Consider the following 12,602-nt stretch of genomic DNA (forward strand, 5'->3'; position numbering starts at 1 on the left):
ACGTGCGGCGCGGCGCGGCGGAGCCCGCGGCGCTCGCACTACGACTCCCACAAGGCCGCGCGGCTGCCGCTGCGCCCGCGCGCCGCCATTTTGGAGAGTGGCGCGCTACCTTCAAACCGCTGCGCGGCAAGTGCGGCTGAGCGGCCACTGTGGGGCGGCGCCGGTGCCTGGCGCTCCCGAGCGGGTACGAGGGCGGCGGCAGCGAGCTGGAAGCCAGGGCGGTGGCGGCAGCAGCGGTGGGCGGAGCTGCGTACCTTCTTACTTTCGTACCTTGGTGGGGTTGTGACAGTTTGGGAGTTCCCCCCGCTCCCTGCAGGTCGTCAGGGAAATGGCGGCGGGGGGAGGGAGGGCGGCGGGGTGCCGCCGCGGCTGGGCCTCTGTGGTGACTAACCGCAGCGCTGGAGCCCGCTGTCCTGCCCGCCTCCTCGGCTGTCCTACGGGGCCACTTCGGCGGCAGGCGCGGCGGGGAGTGGGTCGCGGCTGCTGAGGTTTCGGTGTTTTGAGTAGTTACGCCATAGCTTGTTATTAAAACCAGCGTTTATTGAGAGTCTCTCTCCCCCCCCGCCTCCTTTTTTATCCTTTGCACAGCTGAATCAATAAATCCTTACGCTGTGTTTGCACAATGATCCTCGTGTGCGTGTGATGCTGTTATAATAAAAGTAATCTTTCTTCCTTGTTACATCATGTCTCTTCAACACCTTGATTATTTCCTGGCAGGGGATTTTACCTACAGGGAGGAAATAAACTACAGGTTTCTTCCAATGGCCCTGAAAAACCTGACTGCAGCATTTAGAACCAGCCTGTGCCAAAAACTCCTCAATTTGCAATTTGTGGGGCTATAAAGCCAACTTGCATTGGCTTGACTGATAATTGCACAGATGGAGTAATTTTAAATCCTTCTATGGGTTGCATTCCATGTAAGCCACCCGTGCATCCTGTAAAAGTCCTTGATATGAATTCCTGTTTCCGGTTATATAAAATATGTGCAAAAATTATGTCTTTCTACCCTGTTATATTCAACTGGCCATTTTGTTTTTGTAGTATCTATAGCTTTTTTTTTGCTTATTTCTATTTTTGTGCATGAACACTAGTCTCTTGGGCTGGTTCTGAAATCAAAGCTTATGATATTTCAGCATGTTTTTCCCAACTTGTATGTTTGATGACAAATGTCAGCAGTTTCTAATGTAAAATGCCATTCTTGCAAAAACAGATTAACAAGGTTCCTCTTATATTTTTTTTGCCACCATTAATGTCACTATCTAAGAAGAGCCTCCCTACTGTTACCTTTTTTTGGAGGCTTTATTTTCTGCCTTTTAGTTTTCCAGTGGTGACACGTGTATGACAAACTTAATTGAAGAGCAGCAATCTGAGAAGCTAAATAGTAATTTTTAGGAAAATAATAAATCTTGCATGAAAGCTAAAAATCATAGATATTTTACAGTTTATGACAAGGAAATTCAATTGTACTGATCATCTACATTTTTTTCTCTCTCTTCATTTAGACTGCTTAGAAGGATGAGTGGAAATTCTAATAGCTGGATAAAAGTTATGGCAAGCTCCATGAAAAAATTAAGTGTCAACTCTCCTGACTCAACAATATCTTCCCTGCTAGCAGGCTACAGCATTGACAACAATAATCCGTACTCAAATAGCGTGATTCACTATAAGGACAAGCTTTACAGCTCTGCCTCTGAGGCTCTGGAGGCATATATTGAAGATTTTGATCTAAGTCTTGTATCTTCAGAAATAAGCACTGGAAAAATCTGCATAAGTCAAAGCACTCCCAAACGTAGTGGGTTTTCAAAACCTCGTACCAAAGAAAGATATGGTATGTCTTTTAATAAGGGCTGGTGTTTACTGTTTGTCATTTTGTCATTGCTGATAGTATTGCAATTGCTTGACTTGTATCAGCTGAGTTTTAGTGAAGGAGTATTTTCTGCACAACTGGATGCAAAAATGTGGCATAGTAAATGGTGTTTGGTCATGGTTAGCAATATTTGTTATTCTCTGTGATTCTTTTTTTGTAAGTACTTAGTGGATTGTTGAAAGATACAGAGCGTATGACCATACTCATATATGCAATGATAAATTCCAGAGTTTGGAATAGAAAATGCATTTTCTATATGTGAATGTATGCCAAAAACTCACTTGAGTCTTGACAAAAAAAAAAAAAAAAAAACTAGTTCCCTTGCTAGAATAAGTAGCACCAGATTCTAATTAATGGAAAGGGTTTCTTTAAGTCCTGCTTTGCCTCCAGGAATTAAAACAAAATTTTCTCCTTATTTATTGTTCTGTACTGAATGTACTTATTTGGCCTGAAGTCTAAACTAACTGAAACTAAGAGCAAACTTAAATGGGTTTGAATTTGCTTTTACAATTATTACTTGGCTTGAATTAATGGATATCTATTTAACTATTTAATCTTGTATAAGAAGATTGAGGGTAAATAACTGTACCTGAGCTAATTTATGCTGAAAATACTTTCTCCATTACATCTAAAATAGCAGTGCCCTAAGTACAGAGAAATTTTATACCTGGAAAAGGACACTTCCCAAGTTGCATTGACAGGGACAGTTTTGATAGCGTACTTGTATTATTATTTTTTTTCTTTTTTTAGCCTGTAATTTTCCTCTTGTTTCATACCTTTCTCTTCTTCCTCTCATCAATATAGCTTTCCAAAGAATGACTTTGTAATATAAATCATCCTCTAATTAAGTTTGACTGATAATCCAAACAAGAATAAGTGTTCTAATTATAACTGAGAAGCTGTTCTGTAAAAACATCATCTCTTCATACATTACACTGAAGCTTCTCTGTTATTCTTCCCTGAAGTTTCATTAACTTCACCCCTGTTAACTAGCTGCATGTATATTTTGTGCATTATAGAAGTCTGCTGTACACAGATTTCTGTTTGTGATATTAAAGTGAAAGTGAGGGAAAAAAAAACTTCCAGCTAATAGCTGAGGAAAACCTATTTTTGTGAATCAAAGTATATTCAGTAAAAATAAGGATTTGATGCTATAATTCTTCCCTAAAAATCATCCAGGCCTAATCTTATATAGTATGTAATTTTCTGCAGGATCATAAAATGAGTTTAGGAGCCCATTAGCTGGCTAATTGGCTTACATGTTATTGCTTATAGTTATCTTTTTCTGTAGTAAATTTGCTGCATTAGATATGTGGAGAGTCATGTGTTCTTGTGAGGAGTTGTTATGTGATTGTAGAACTCCACATGAATTTATTGTCCAACATAAATCATGCTGTTACATGATTACATTTGTTAGAGATTTGCTTTTTCTTCATTAGAATGTTAGCTAAGTTGCCAGTCCAAGGACAATTAAAAAACTACAAATTAAACTGATGTTTAATTAATCTTTAAAATGTTTGTTTATCTTGTAATAGTAATTTTATATGCGTTAGAGGCAAAATAATCGGTTATACAAATTACCTTTGTGCTTAAAACCAAGGTTTCAGAAAAATGGTATAATGTTGCACTTTAGGAAACCCCTTTTTTTTGTTCATGATAGATCAGAGAAGTTTATTAGCTCAGGAAGTTGGTTTCCTAATTGCAAATAGAAAATTCAGATTTTTCAAATGTGTGTGATCCTAAGAAGAAAATGTAGGAAGGCTCTTGGGGAGTGGGTAGCTTGAAGAAGTGGGTGGTTGGTGGGTTTTTTGTTTTTTTTTTTTTTTTTAATGCCAGTTATATTTATAACTGCATCAGGATCAGGTAGAGAGACAGGCATTGAGCACTTAAGATTAAGGTGAAATAAAAATACAGTAAGAATAGAATATATAAAAAAACTTTAAATTTTGAGTACTATAAAAGGAGGGGTAAATTTCAGCTGCTCAATATCTCTCACAATTCTGATTAGAAATGTAACCACTCTTGCAAAAACTGGAATTCAGTACCCTCAAGTAAACAATGCACTCAGACATTAAATTGTTACTTCATTTTGTATCTTACAAATATATTCTTTTGATATGCTTGAAGTTTAGCAATTCATGTAAAATGTCTTTATTTTTCAGTGTTGGAGGACTTCAATCAGCATGCAGGGTTAGGTTCTGCTGCTTCATCCTGCAGAAGGAGGACTGAGTGTGACCCAGACTTGATCAGTCTCACGACAGATGACCTATTAGCATTTCCAGCAGATGGATCTCTGCCCGTTGTCCAGTGCAGTCTTTTTAAATCGAAGCATCAAAGTAGTGAATGGAATAGGCAGTCACTTAAAAAGTCTGCTTTCTACCCGTACCAAATCTCATCACTTAGTTCTGAAAAGGATTTCTGTCTCCAAGAGAATGACAAACCTGTTGCTAATCAGAAGCTATACAAAAACGTCAGCAAAAAGAAGCACAGCATACGTGCATCTCATAAGTACAATTCTGTCTCTTCTAAAGAAAACCCAAGAGCCTTGTCTTTTGAAGAGAACTCTAGTGCTTTTCCTGTTAAGAATTACCCAAGATGGCTTACTAGTGGGAAATCTAACTTAAGTGTATCAGGGATAAGTAGTATTCCAAATTTTCAATACCCAGTCTGGCTTAGCAGTCATAACCTTTTTTCTGATTCAGCTAGTGAAAGTAATGGTCAAACTTTTAATACACAACACGAAGCTTCCTCTTCACAAACTTCTGCAATCTTGAAAAAGAGACACTCCATGGATAAAGATCATTCTCATTTTTTTGAACATAATAGTTGCCTGGATCTAATAGGTGATAACGAAGTAGCAGAAAGTTATGACTATCACAGTCCAGACTCATACTTCCAATTTCATAACTCCTTTTCAAGACACATGAAACAGCCATTCAGAGGTAAATATATTTCACAAAACTTGTTTTTGAATTTTTGAGGATGTGTATAAATAAAGAGGTGTTCATTTTTTACATCACAACACTACTTATATTAGTTGGACTGCACTGTACAGTAGATTTGTTTGCTCCCATCTTTGACAAATGATTAAAAGCACTAGTTGTAGTTGAACAGCTGCTATACTTCAAGTTTTCATATATAAATTAATACTTAAGCATCCCTTTACAGCAAAGAATATTTATTATAGTAGCATATTTAACACCTTATTGTAAGATAATAACAGTAATTCCAAATATTTTAATAGAATTTCAAGCACTGAAATAAATTATATGAAGTGTAGACTTGGAAGAGAGAGATTCCTAAACATAGTGTAAATGAATCTGCCAAATTGCTGAGAAGTATCATTTATCATGCAGTCTTTCCCCCTATTTTACACAGTCAGCAGGAGATACTTGTAAGCCGTTTATTTAGGTTATCCAGTGCCTTCGATTTATGTAAAGACTTTGAGAATCTCTGATGTAACCACTTTTTGTAGCAGGCTGTTGCTCTTCAGTAGCAGCCAACACTATCTTATTTTTGTATCATGAAATGTTGGTTAGATTTGCTTTGATATCAGAGGTTAAAAACTCAATTACCCTCACTTACCCGCGTTTAAAAATAAAAATATATTTTCTTTGTTATGCAAGCTATAACAATTGATCTTTCCACTTTTCCCAGAAGTTCTATGTAAAAATTAAAATATTACTTATGTTATGAATTCAAAAAAAGCCTGATTTGCACATACCTGTAAACACCTTACTGAGTATGCATGATGAGCTGCTTTCAATATGTGGTTATATACTTTTTTTCATCCAGAAATTTTAATCAACCATGAACAGGATAGATATAAAAATATGTGAGAATGTATCTGTCATTTTGAGTGCTTGTCTCAACCTATTTTTAAATGTGAATTTTGTATGTGATTATTTATATGATATGCATGGGTATGTTCACATGATTTCTCTCCCAGGTATCTGTAAAAGCATGTATTACAAAAACCTATATAAAATAATAGGAAAATTAACCAATGAATTTCCAGTATTAATATGCAACATTTAACTTTGTTTTGTGGAATAGTCTTAATTGTATTTTCTACAGCATGAAAGCACTTTAAAAACATTAAATGTTGAAAGCTGCATATGATATTTGTATTAAATAAGTTAGGAAAATAAGTGTTTGACTACTTTAGACACCCTTCCATCAAGAACCTTTCAGATTCCACTTGGTACAGATGATTTACGTGCCATACTGTCATACCGAGATAAGGGAGCTGTGTTGTGGCTACAGTATCAGTAAAATATTTCCAGTGCTTTGTAACTCATCTGTAGTAATTTTCTTTGAGCATAACATGAAATTGAAAGTAATGTGGAAATAATGGCAGCTTGAAGAGGGTCGGACATATTGTATCTTTATTTTTTAGAAGATCTTGAGCTACTTACCTTGAAGACTGAGAAATCTCTGGAGAGTTCAACTGAAGATTTGTCAGATGCTCTGAAAAATGATGACAGTCCTTCTACAACGGATATACTAGAAGCAGAAAGATCGTGGGAAAATATTCCAGTTGCTTTGTAAGTAAACATAAACTTTTAAATATTTTTTCATGAAAATGCAGAATGTATTTAGTGGCTTTTGTATATAGGTTGTAAGTAACAGTGCTATGGTATATACATAAAAGATTTATAACTGAATTTCTTTGAAGTGCTAAACTTCTGATATTTCAAGGTCAGTACATTCATGCACTACTTTCCCTTTTTCACAATCTTGAGAAGAATACTGTTGGCTTTTAATAGTGTTTCCTATATTCTATATCATTAACATACAAATATACTAATTCAAGAGAAAAATAAGGGAACTTAAGATGTTAGATTTAATAGTTTATGAGTCTACATGTTAATAGTTGTGGGATGTGTACTTTAAAAAAAGCAGTGTGGCCGTAGGAAATTTTGGAGCACTCTTGAGAGTGAAATTTCCACTGTTCAGGAAGTGAAAGTTTATTTTATAGGTCCAAAGAATGCTAGAAATCAATACTAGAAATTCCTATAGCTTTAGTTGTTTTTAAAATGAAAGTGAAGGTGTTTGTAGTTACTTGCATTGTCCATCCGTCAGTTTCCCTTTACCCAGAAGATTTTGAACCAATGGTTAACTTTAGCAATATTTTACAGATGAGTAAGTCTCAAAATACATTCTTGTAAGATTATTTTTTCATTTGACAATAGAAGAAGTACTGTTGGCAGAAATTGAAGCACAGGAAGTTCCGCTTGAACGTGAGGGGGAATTTCTTCCCTGTGAGAGTGACAGAGCACTGGAACAGGTTGCCCAGAGAGGTTGTGGAGTCTCCTTGTCTGGAGATCTTCAAGGCCCGCCTGGATGCAATCCTGTCTAACATGCTCTAGGTGACCCTGCATGAGCAGGGAGGTTGGACTAGATGATCTCCAGAGGTCCCTTCCAACCATACTGATTCTATGATTCTATTCAAGCTTCTGCTGAGAGAGAGGATAATAATCTAACCCTCTTCCAGCCACCAGAATATTCACCTGGGAGAGCATCACTGGAAATCAGGCTTCACTAATTTCTGTTTCCATGAAACTATTTGTTTTGAATTAAATGAATAGCTTTGAGACTACAGAAGGATTAAAGGTCAGCAAGAATACGGCAACTATTTTTCTTTGGATGTTGAATGCTAATGTATGACTAGCAGGTGTTAGAAGAAACATACATGTATACTAAATGATGGCTGCATTTTAAAGAAGTCCTTATATGGTCTTTTTTGTTCAGTTGATTTTTCTATGACAACCCAGATTTTGATTATACTGGCAAAACTGGAAAAAAAAGTTGTCTGGTTCTATTACAAGCACCAAAGTGCTGGCGAGACTATTTAGTGCCCTGTGGCATTGCGTTGAGGCAATGTATGTAGTTCCATGTATGGAGCTATATCCTAAAATAATTCTTTTAATTTATAAACCTGTTATTATTCCCCATTGCATCCTTAATGTTTCTTCAGCAAATCACCAGTGCCTGTGTGCTGTGAGGACAAGGAGAAAACGGGATTCCCTGAAGCAAATATTGTTCATGAATTCCTAGAAGACTGTATAAATGACAAAAGTAAGGTCAGTAAAAATGAGTAATTGTTGATGAGAGTGCCCAAAACACATTAGATATATTAAATATTAAAAATATTAAAAATGAGAACACCTGTGAACTGGTTATCATTCTTACTGAAATACATGAAACAGAAAGTCGAACTATACTACTTTGGTCGTATTTCAGCATGGTGAATTCTTCAATTATTAAACCCTGTAATCTTAACCCTTTATCACAATTATGAATAAAAAAAAATCCAACTAAAAATGCTTTGCTTAATAGTGGTTTTACACTCCATGTTTTGTTTAAATAATAATTTTCCTGCCTCAAGTAAAGGAAGAAAGGCTTTTGTTATTAATGTATTAAATACTGCTAATTCCATAGCCTTGTTGATGTCATATAGGCTGTGAGTCAAGTTCAAGAGGTAAGTTATGTAACACGTTTCTTATTATTCCTGCTGCTGCCTTGGAATTGGATTGTAGATTCAATTTACTCTCTTTAGAGTATTTATTATTTTTATCCCATTCTTTCGTATTAATCACCTTCTTGGTAATCTTAGTATTATTCACTCTTTCATTTTAATTATATGAACCCTTTTTATTTCTGTTATCCTTTCTTGAGATAGAGAATCCAGTATTCTAGTTGAATGTAATATTATTAACTTGTGTCCTGGTTTCCTTTATTTTCTGCCCTATTGTCCTTGAATCTCAACTGCTATAATATCCCTTTTCCACATCCTGTAGCAAACAGAGCATTATTCCTTTAACCTTTCTACTGTTGCACATACTTCTTTTTCCCTAAGGAGCTAACACAGAACCTAACAATATGTATGAGACAAAATATTGTCTGATGAACATTGCTTCACTGTATTTAATCCTTCGTCTTTCCCATTCTCTTGGTTCTGCTAGATCACTAGACATTTCTAGACCTGTGCAAGTATTTTGGGATTATCCATAAATTTTATCACCTTGAATTAATTTGCATTTTTTAAATCATTGAATGAATAATTACTATATAGGTGCTAATTACATGAATAAAACCTATATGAATCATTAACAAAAGTTACATTTTCTGTCAATTACAAAATGTTAAAACACCTGCCAAAGCTCTCATAGCATTGCAAGGAATTGACGTTGTCAGTTTTACTGTTCTTGAAATATTTTACACAAACCAAGGCTGAGGCCTTTCTGTAATTCTTCAGATCTTCCTAAAAATGTACATATTCACAGTAACTTTGCTGACCATACAGTGGCATAAATTAAGACAATCTAGTATAGCATAGCACCTTACACATGCAATTTATAAATAGACCTTTTTTTAAAAAAAGAAAAAAAGGTAGCAGAAAACATTCATAGAAATTAGCCATTAAGTTGTTTCAGGGAAACTTTCAAAGCTTTTTTTTTTTTTTTTTTTTTGTGTGTGTGTGTGTGTGTGTGTGACTACTATCAGTGCACTGCAAAATGAACAAAATCTTTGGGTTTTGGTCTAGGAAAATACCTTTTCTGGAGGTAATCATCATGGACCAACTGAAACTTTAAAGCTAATGTTGTTTAACCTTCAAGCAGTTCATGAAAGTTTAAACAAGAATAAAATTGCTGAGGAAAAGGAAGAGTTTGAAAAAGTAAGTAATCAGTTTCCATATATCGTATCTTGTCAATACTGATGCGCTGATTACATTTCTGAGAAATATTTTTAGTCCTTTTATGGGCTAGGATTTCAGTTGGTTTACAAAGAATACTGCCACAGGATTCAACTCCACTTTAATCAGGGACATATGCTCCAGATTTCTGCGCCCAACTTGCTTTCTGTTGTTGCTGCCATTGTAAATTAGGAGCTCTGTGCTATGCTCTGCTATAATCTGTTCTGTTTCCCTGTGGCATTTTATGGCAGGTCAGTAATGTTGATAGATGGCCTCAGCAGTGTTGCAGAAAGTAGTATTTGTACTCCAGAAGATGGCGACATTTCAGACCATTCAATCATGCTAGTACATGGTAGTGGCTATAACACTGAATGGATTTCTATATTCTGGATGAGTTGTCTTCTGATAATATCCCAACTAATACTAGGCTTTAAGGGACATGTAGCAATATTTAGAAAAATCAAACATTCTCAAATGCTGTATCCTTGCCTACTTCACAATCAGTGAGTTTGTATTTTGTGGTCCGTGAGTTTCAAAATGATTTCATGGACTTTTTTTTATCTCTTTTTAATTTTTTTTGTAATGTTGCTTACAATGTGTTCTTAAATCATACGTACTTTGTAAAGCTCATACTAAGTAGTGAATGAAATGATCTATCTATCTATCTATCTATATGTATGTATATATATATATGGGCTGGGGGAATGGGCCAACAGAAACCTCATGAAATTCAACAAGAGCAAATGCAAGGCTTGCACCTGGGAAGAAAGAGCCCCTTGCAATAATATAGGCTGGGGACTACCTGTCTGGTGAGCAGCTCTGCTGAAAAGTCCCTGGTGATCATAATAGCTACAGGCCAAACATGAGCCAGTAGCACACTTGGCAGCAAAGGCTAACAGCATATAAGTGATTGTCCCTCTGTATTCCCCAGCTCACATTAGACCACATCAGGAATACGGCATCCGGTTTTAGGATCAAGAGAAATCAATAAAGTGGTGGAGGGCCACCAAGATGGTCAGTGGGCTGCAGCACTTGCCTGACAATAGGAAGCTGAGGGAACTGGGCTTGTTCAGCCTGGAAGAGCGAAGGTTTGGGGGGAACTAATAACAGCCTTCCAGTGCCTATGAGGAGAGTATCAAGAAGACAGAACCAGGCTCTCTAAAGTTGTGCATGGTAGAAGGATGAAAGACAGCAGGTATAAATTGAAACAAGAGGTTTAGACTGAGTGTGGGAAGAAATTTTTTTCCCTGTGAGGGCCATCAAGCACTGGAATATGTTGCTCAAAATCACTGAGCAGTCTCTATCTTTGGAGATTTTCAAGGTGTGATTGGATAAAGCCCTGAGCAACCTGATGTGATCGGATAACAGCCCCTGCTTGGAGCAGAAGATGCTGGTAGAGACCTTCTGAGGTCCCTCCCAAACGGAATTACTTCAAGATTGTACAATATAGAGTTGTTCACAATCCAGTTAAAAGTGGTATAAAAATTCCATGCTAACAGTCATATTCAGCTAACTTTCTCTTCCTCAATTAACAATTTTTTGGGTTTTTTTTAAGCTTTCTGAAAAATCAGATGGTGAATTAGAACTGTGTGACAGTGAGATGATCCCTGTTACTAATTCTCTTCAGAAGTAAGTGACTATTGGTTTTCTGACTTTTCACTCAGTTTCAGAAAGTTTTTTTGCTTTCTATTTTCTTACTTTCATTGCTTGAGAACAGTAACTGATAAGAAACATAATCCATATATGAAATCAGCAGAGTCCTAGTGAACAATCATAAGTGAATAAAGAAACAATAAGTTTAAGAAAAGGCAGAATGGAAAACAAGTTTTGATTATATAGCATATTTTTTCAACAAATCTCAGTATTGCTGTCCAGTTCCATATGGCAATGTTAAATAAAAGTTTTTTTATAAATTAAAAAATACAATAATTTCTAGTATTGATACTAAAATGTTTTCTGACATATTTTGCAGCACTTAACATGCTACATGAAATAACCCACTGCTGTAATAATTTAATAGAAACTGCATGTTTGTGTGAGCATCTGCATTTGAGAAAGCGTATTTGAATCCATTTGAAAAAGCTTTTTTTTTTTGTTTTAATGTTAGTGTATTTTATAATCTCTAACACAGAATGAATGCAACGATTAGACTTGGAGATGAGAACTATATCTAACATCATTCAAACTGTTAAACTCATAGTAAAAAATCAGAATTATTTTTAATGTAAGTAGTTATATGTACACTGTTATGAAAGTCTTTATCTTTTCTCATCTAGGGCTTTACATCATTTGTCTCGTCTTAAAAGTCTTGTAGAAGATACTAGTAACAAGCAGGAGCAAACTAATGATCACCAAGAAGATAAAGAAGAGTTAAAAATGAGTAATCTGTGAAGCTGATACCTAGGAATCCTTTAATATTGTGCAATTTAAATAATGTGATGGCCTATCCTTTGGTGAGAATCTTTTTTTGGAAGCTGTACCAGCACCTGTCCTCAGAAAGGATTATTCAGTATTCAAAATATATACTCATTATTGTGCCTTCATTACTTCAAAACTTATTATTTGAGGTTACAGTAGGATCTAACAACATGTGATGAGAGAGATCTGTTTAAAGAATATTTAATTAAAAGTAATGTGAATGTTTTCATGGAAGAAGCTCTGTGTCCTTATAAAGAAATTCTAAATATTAAACTACTTGGTCAGTTCTGGTCACCACTTAACTGCACAGATGAGAAACAGGAAGCTGAGTATCGTGTGTAAAGTTAAGCAGGAAAGTTTAGCGGTAATGTAATTAGGCAAGATGTTCAGTGCTGTTCTTTATGACAGATAATCGTGTGCTGCTTGTTCTGCCAACTGCACACTTATCAAATATCTTGTATCTGAAAATGTCTGAAGGTTTTTTCATTGCCTCCCTTTTGCATTCTGTTGAGACCTAATTCTTTGGAGGGAGAGGGCAGTCATTTAGAAGCATCCTGTTTAGGAGCAAAGAACAAATGACAGCTGAACTGGTCTGCTAGCAGACCTCTACTATATTCA

General features: G+C 36.0%; 1 protein-coding gene across 2 annotated transcripts; it reads left to right on the top strand.

Annotated features, from left to right (window-relative positions):
* Positions 1-149: 149 nt before the first annotated feature.
* CZH18orf54 (chromosome Z C18orf54 homolog) lies at positions 150-12,473 on the top strand. Of its 2 annotated transcripts, XM_062599937.1 has the most exons (8): positions 150-184; positions 1,503-1,828; positions 4,030-4,809; positions 6,267-6,414; positions 7,848-7,953; positions 9,417-9,548; positions 11,122-11,195; positions 11,843-12,473. In XM_062599937.1, exons 2-8 carry the CDS (start codon positions 1,516-1,518, stop codon positions 11,955-11,957), a joined length of 1,668 nt encoding a protein of 555 aa, XP_062455921.1. In that variant the 5' UTR covers positions 150-184; positions 1,503-1,515; the 3' UTR covers positions 11,958-12,473. The 2 variants fall into 2 exon arrangements, with proteins under 2 accessions (XP_062455921.1, XP_062455922.1); XM_062599938.1 differs by lacking the exons at positions 9,417-9,548; positions 11,122-11,195 and having other exon boundaries at positions 11,843-11,953.
* The last annotated feature ends 129 nt before the right edge of the window (positions 12,474-12,602 follow it).

The sequence above is a fragment of the Rhea pennata genome, chromosome Z (assembly GCF_028389875.1).
Source record: "Rhea pennata isolate bPtePen1 chromosome Z, bPtePen1.pri, whole genome shotgun sequence".
Taxonomy (NCBI): Eukaryota; Metazoa; Chordata; class Aves; order Rheiformes; family Rheidae; genus Rhea; species Rhea pennata.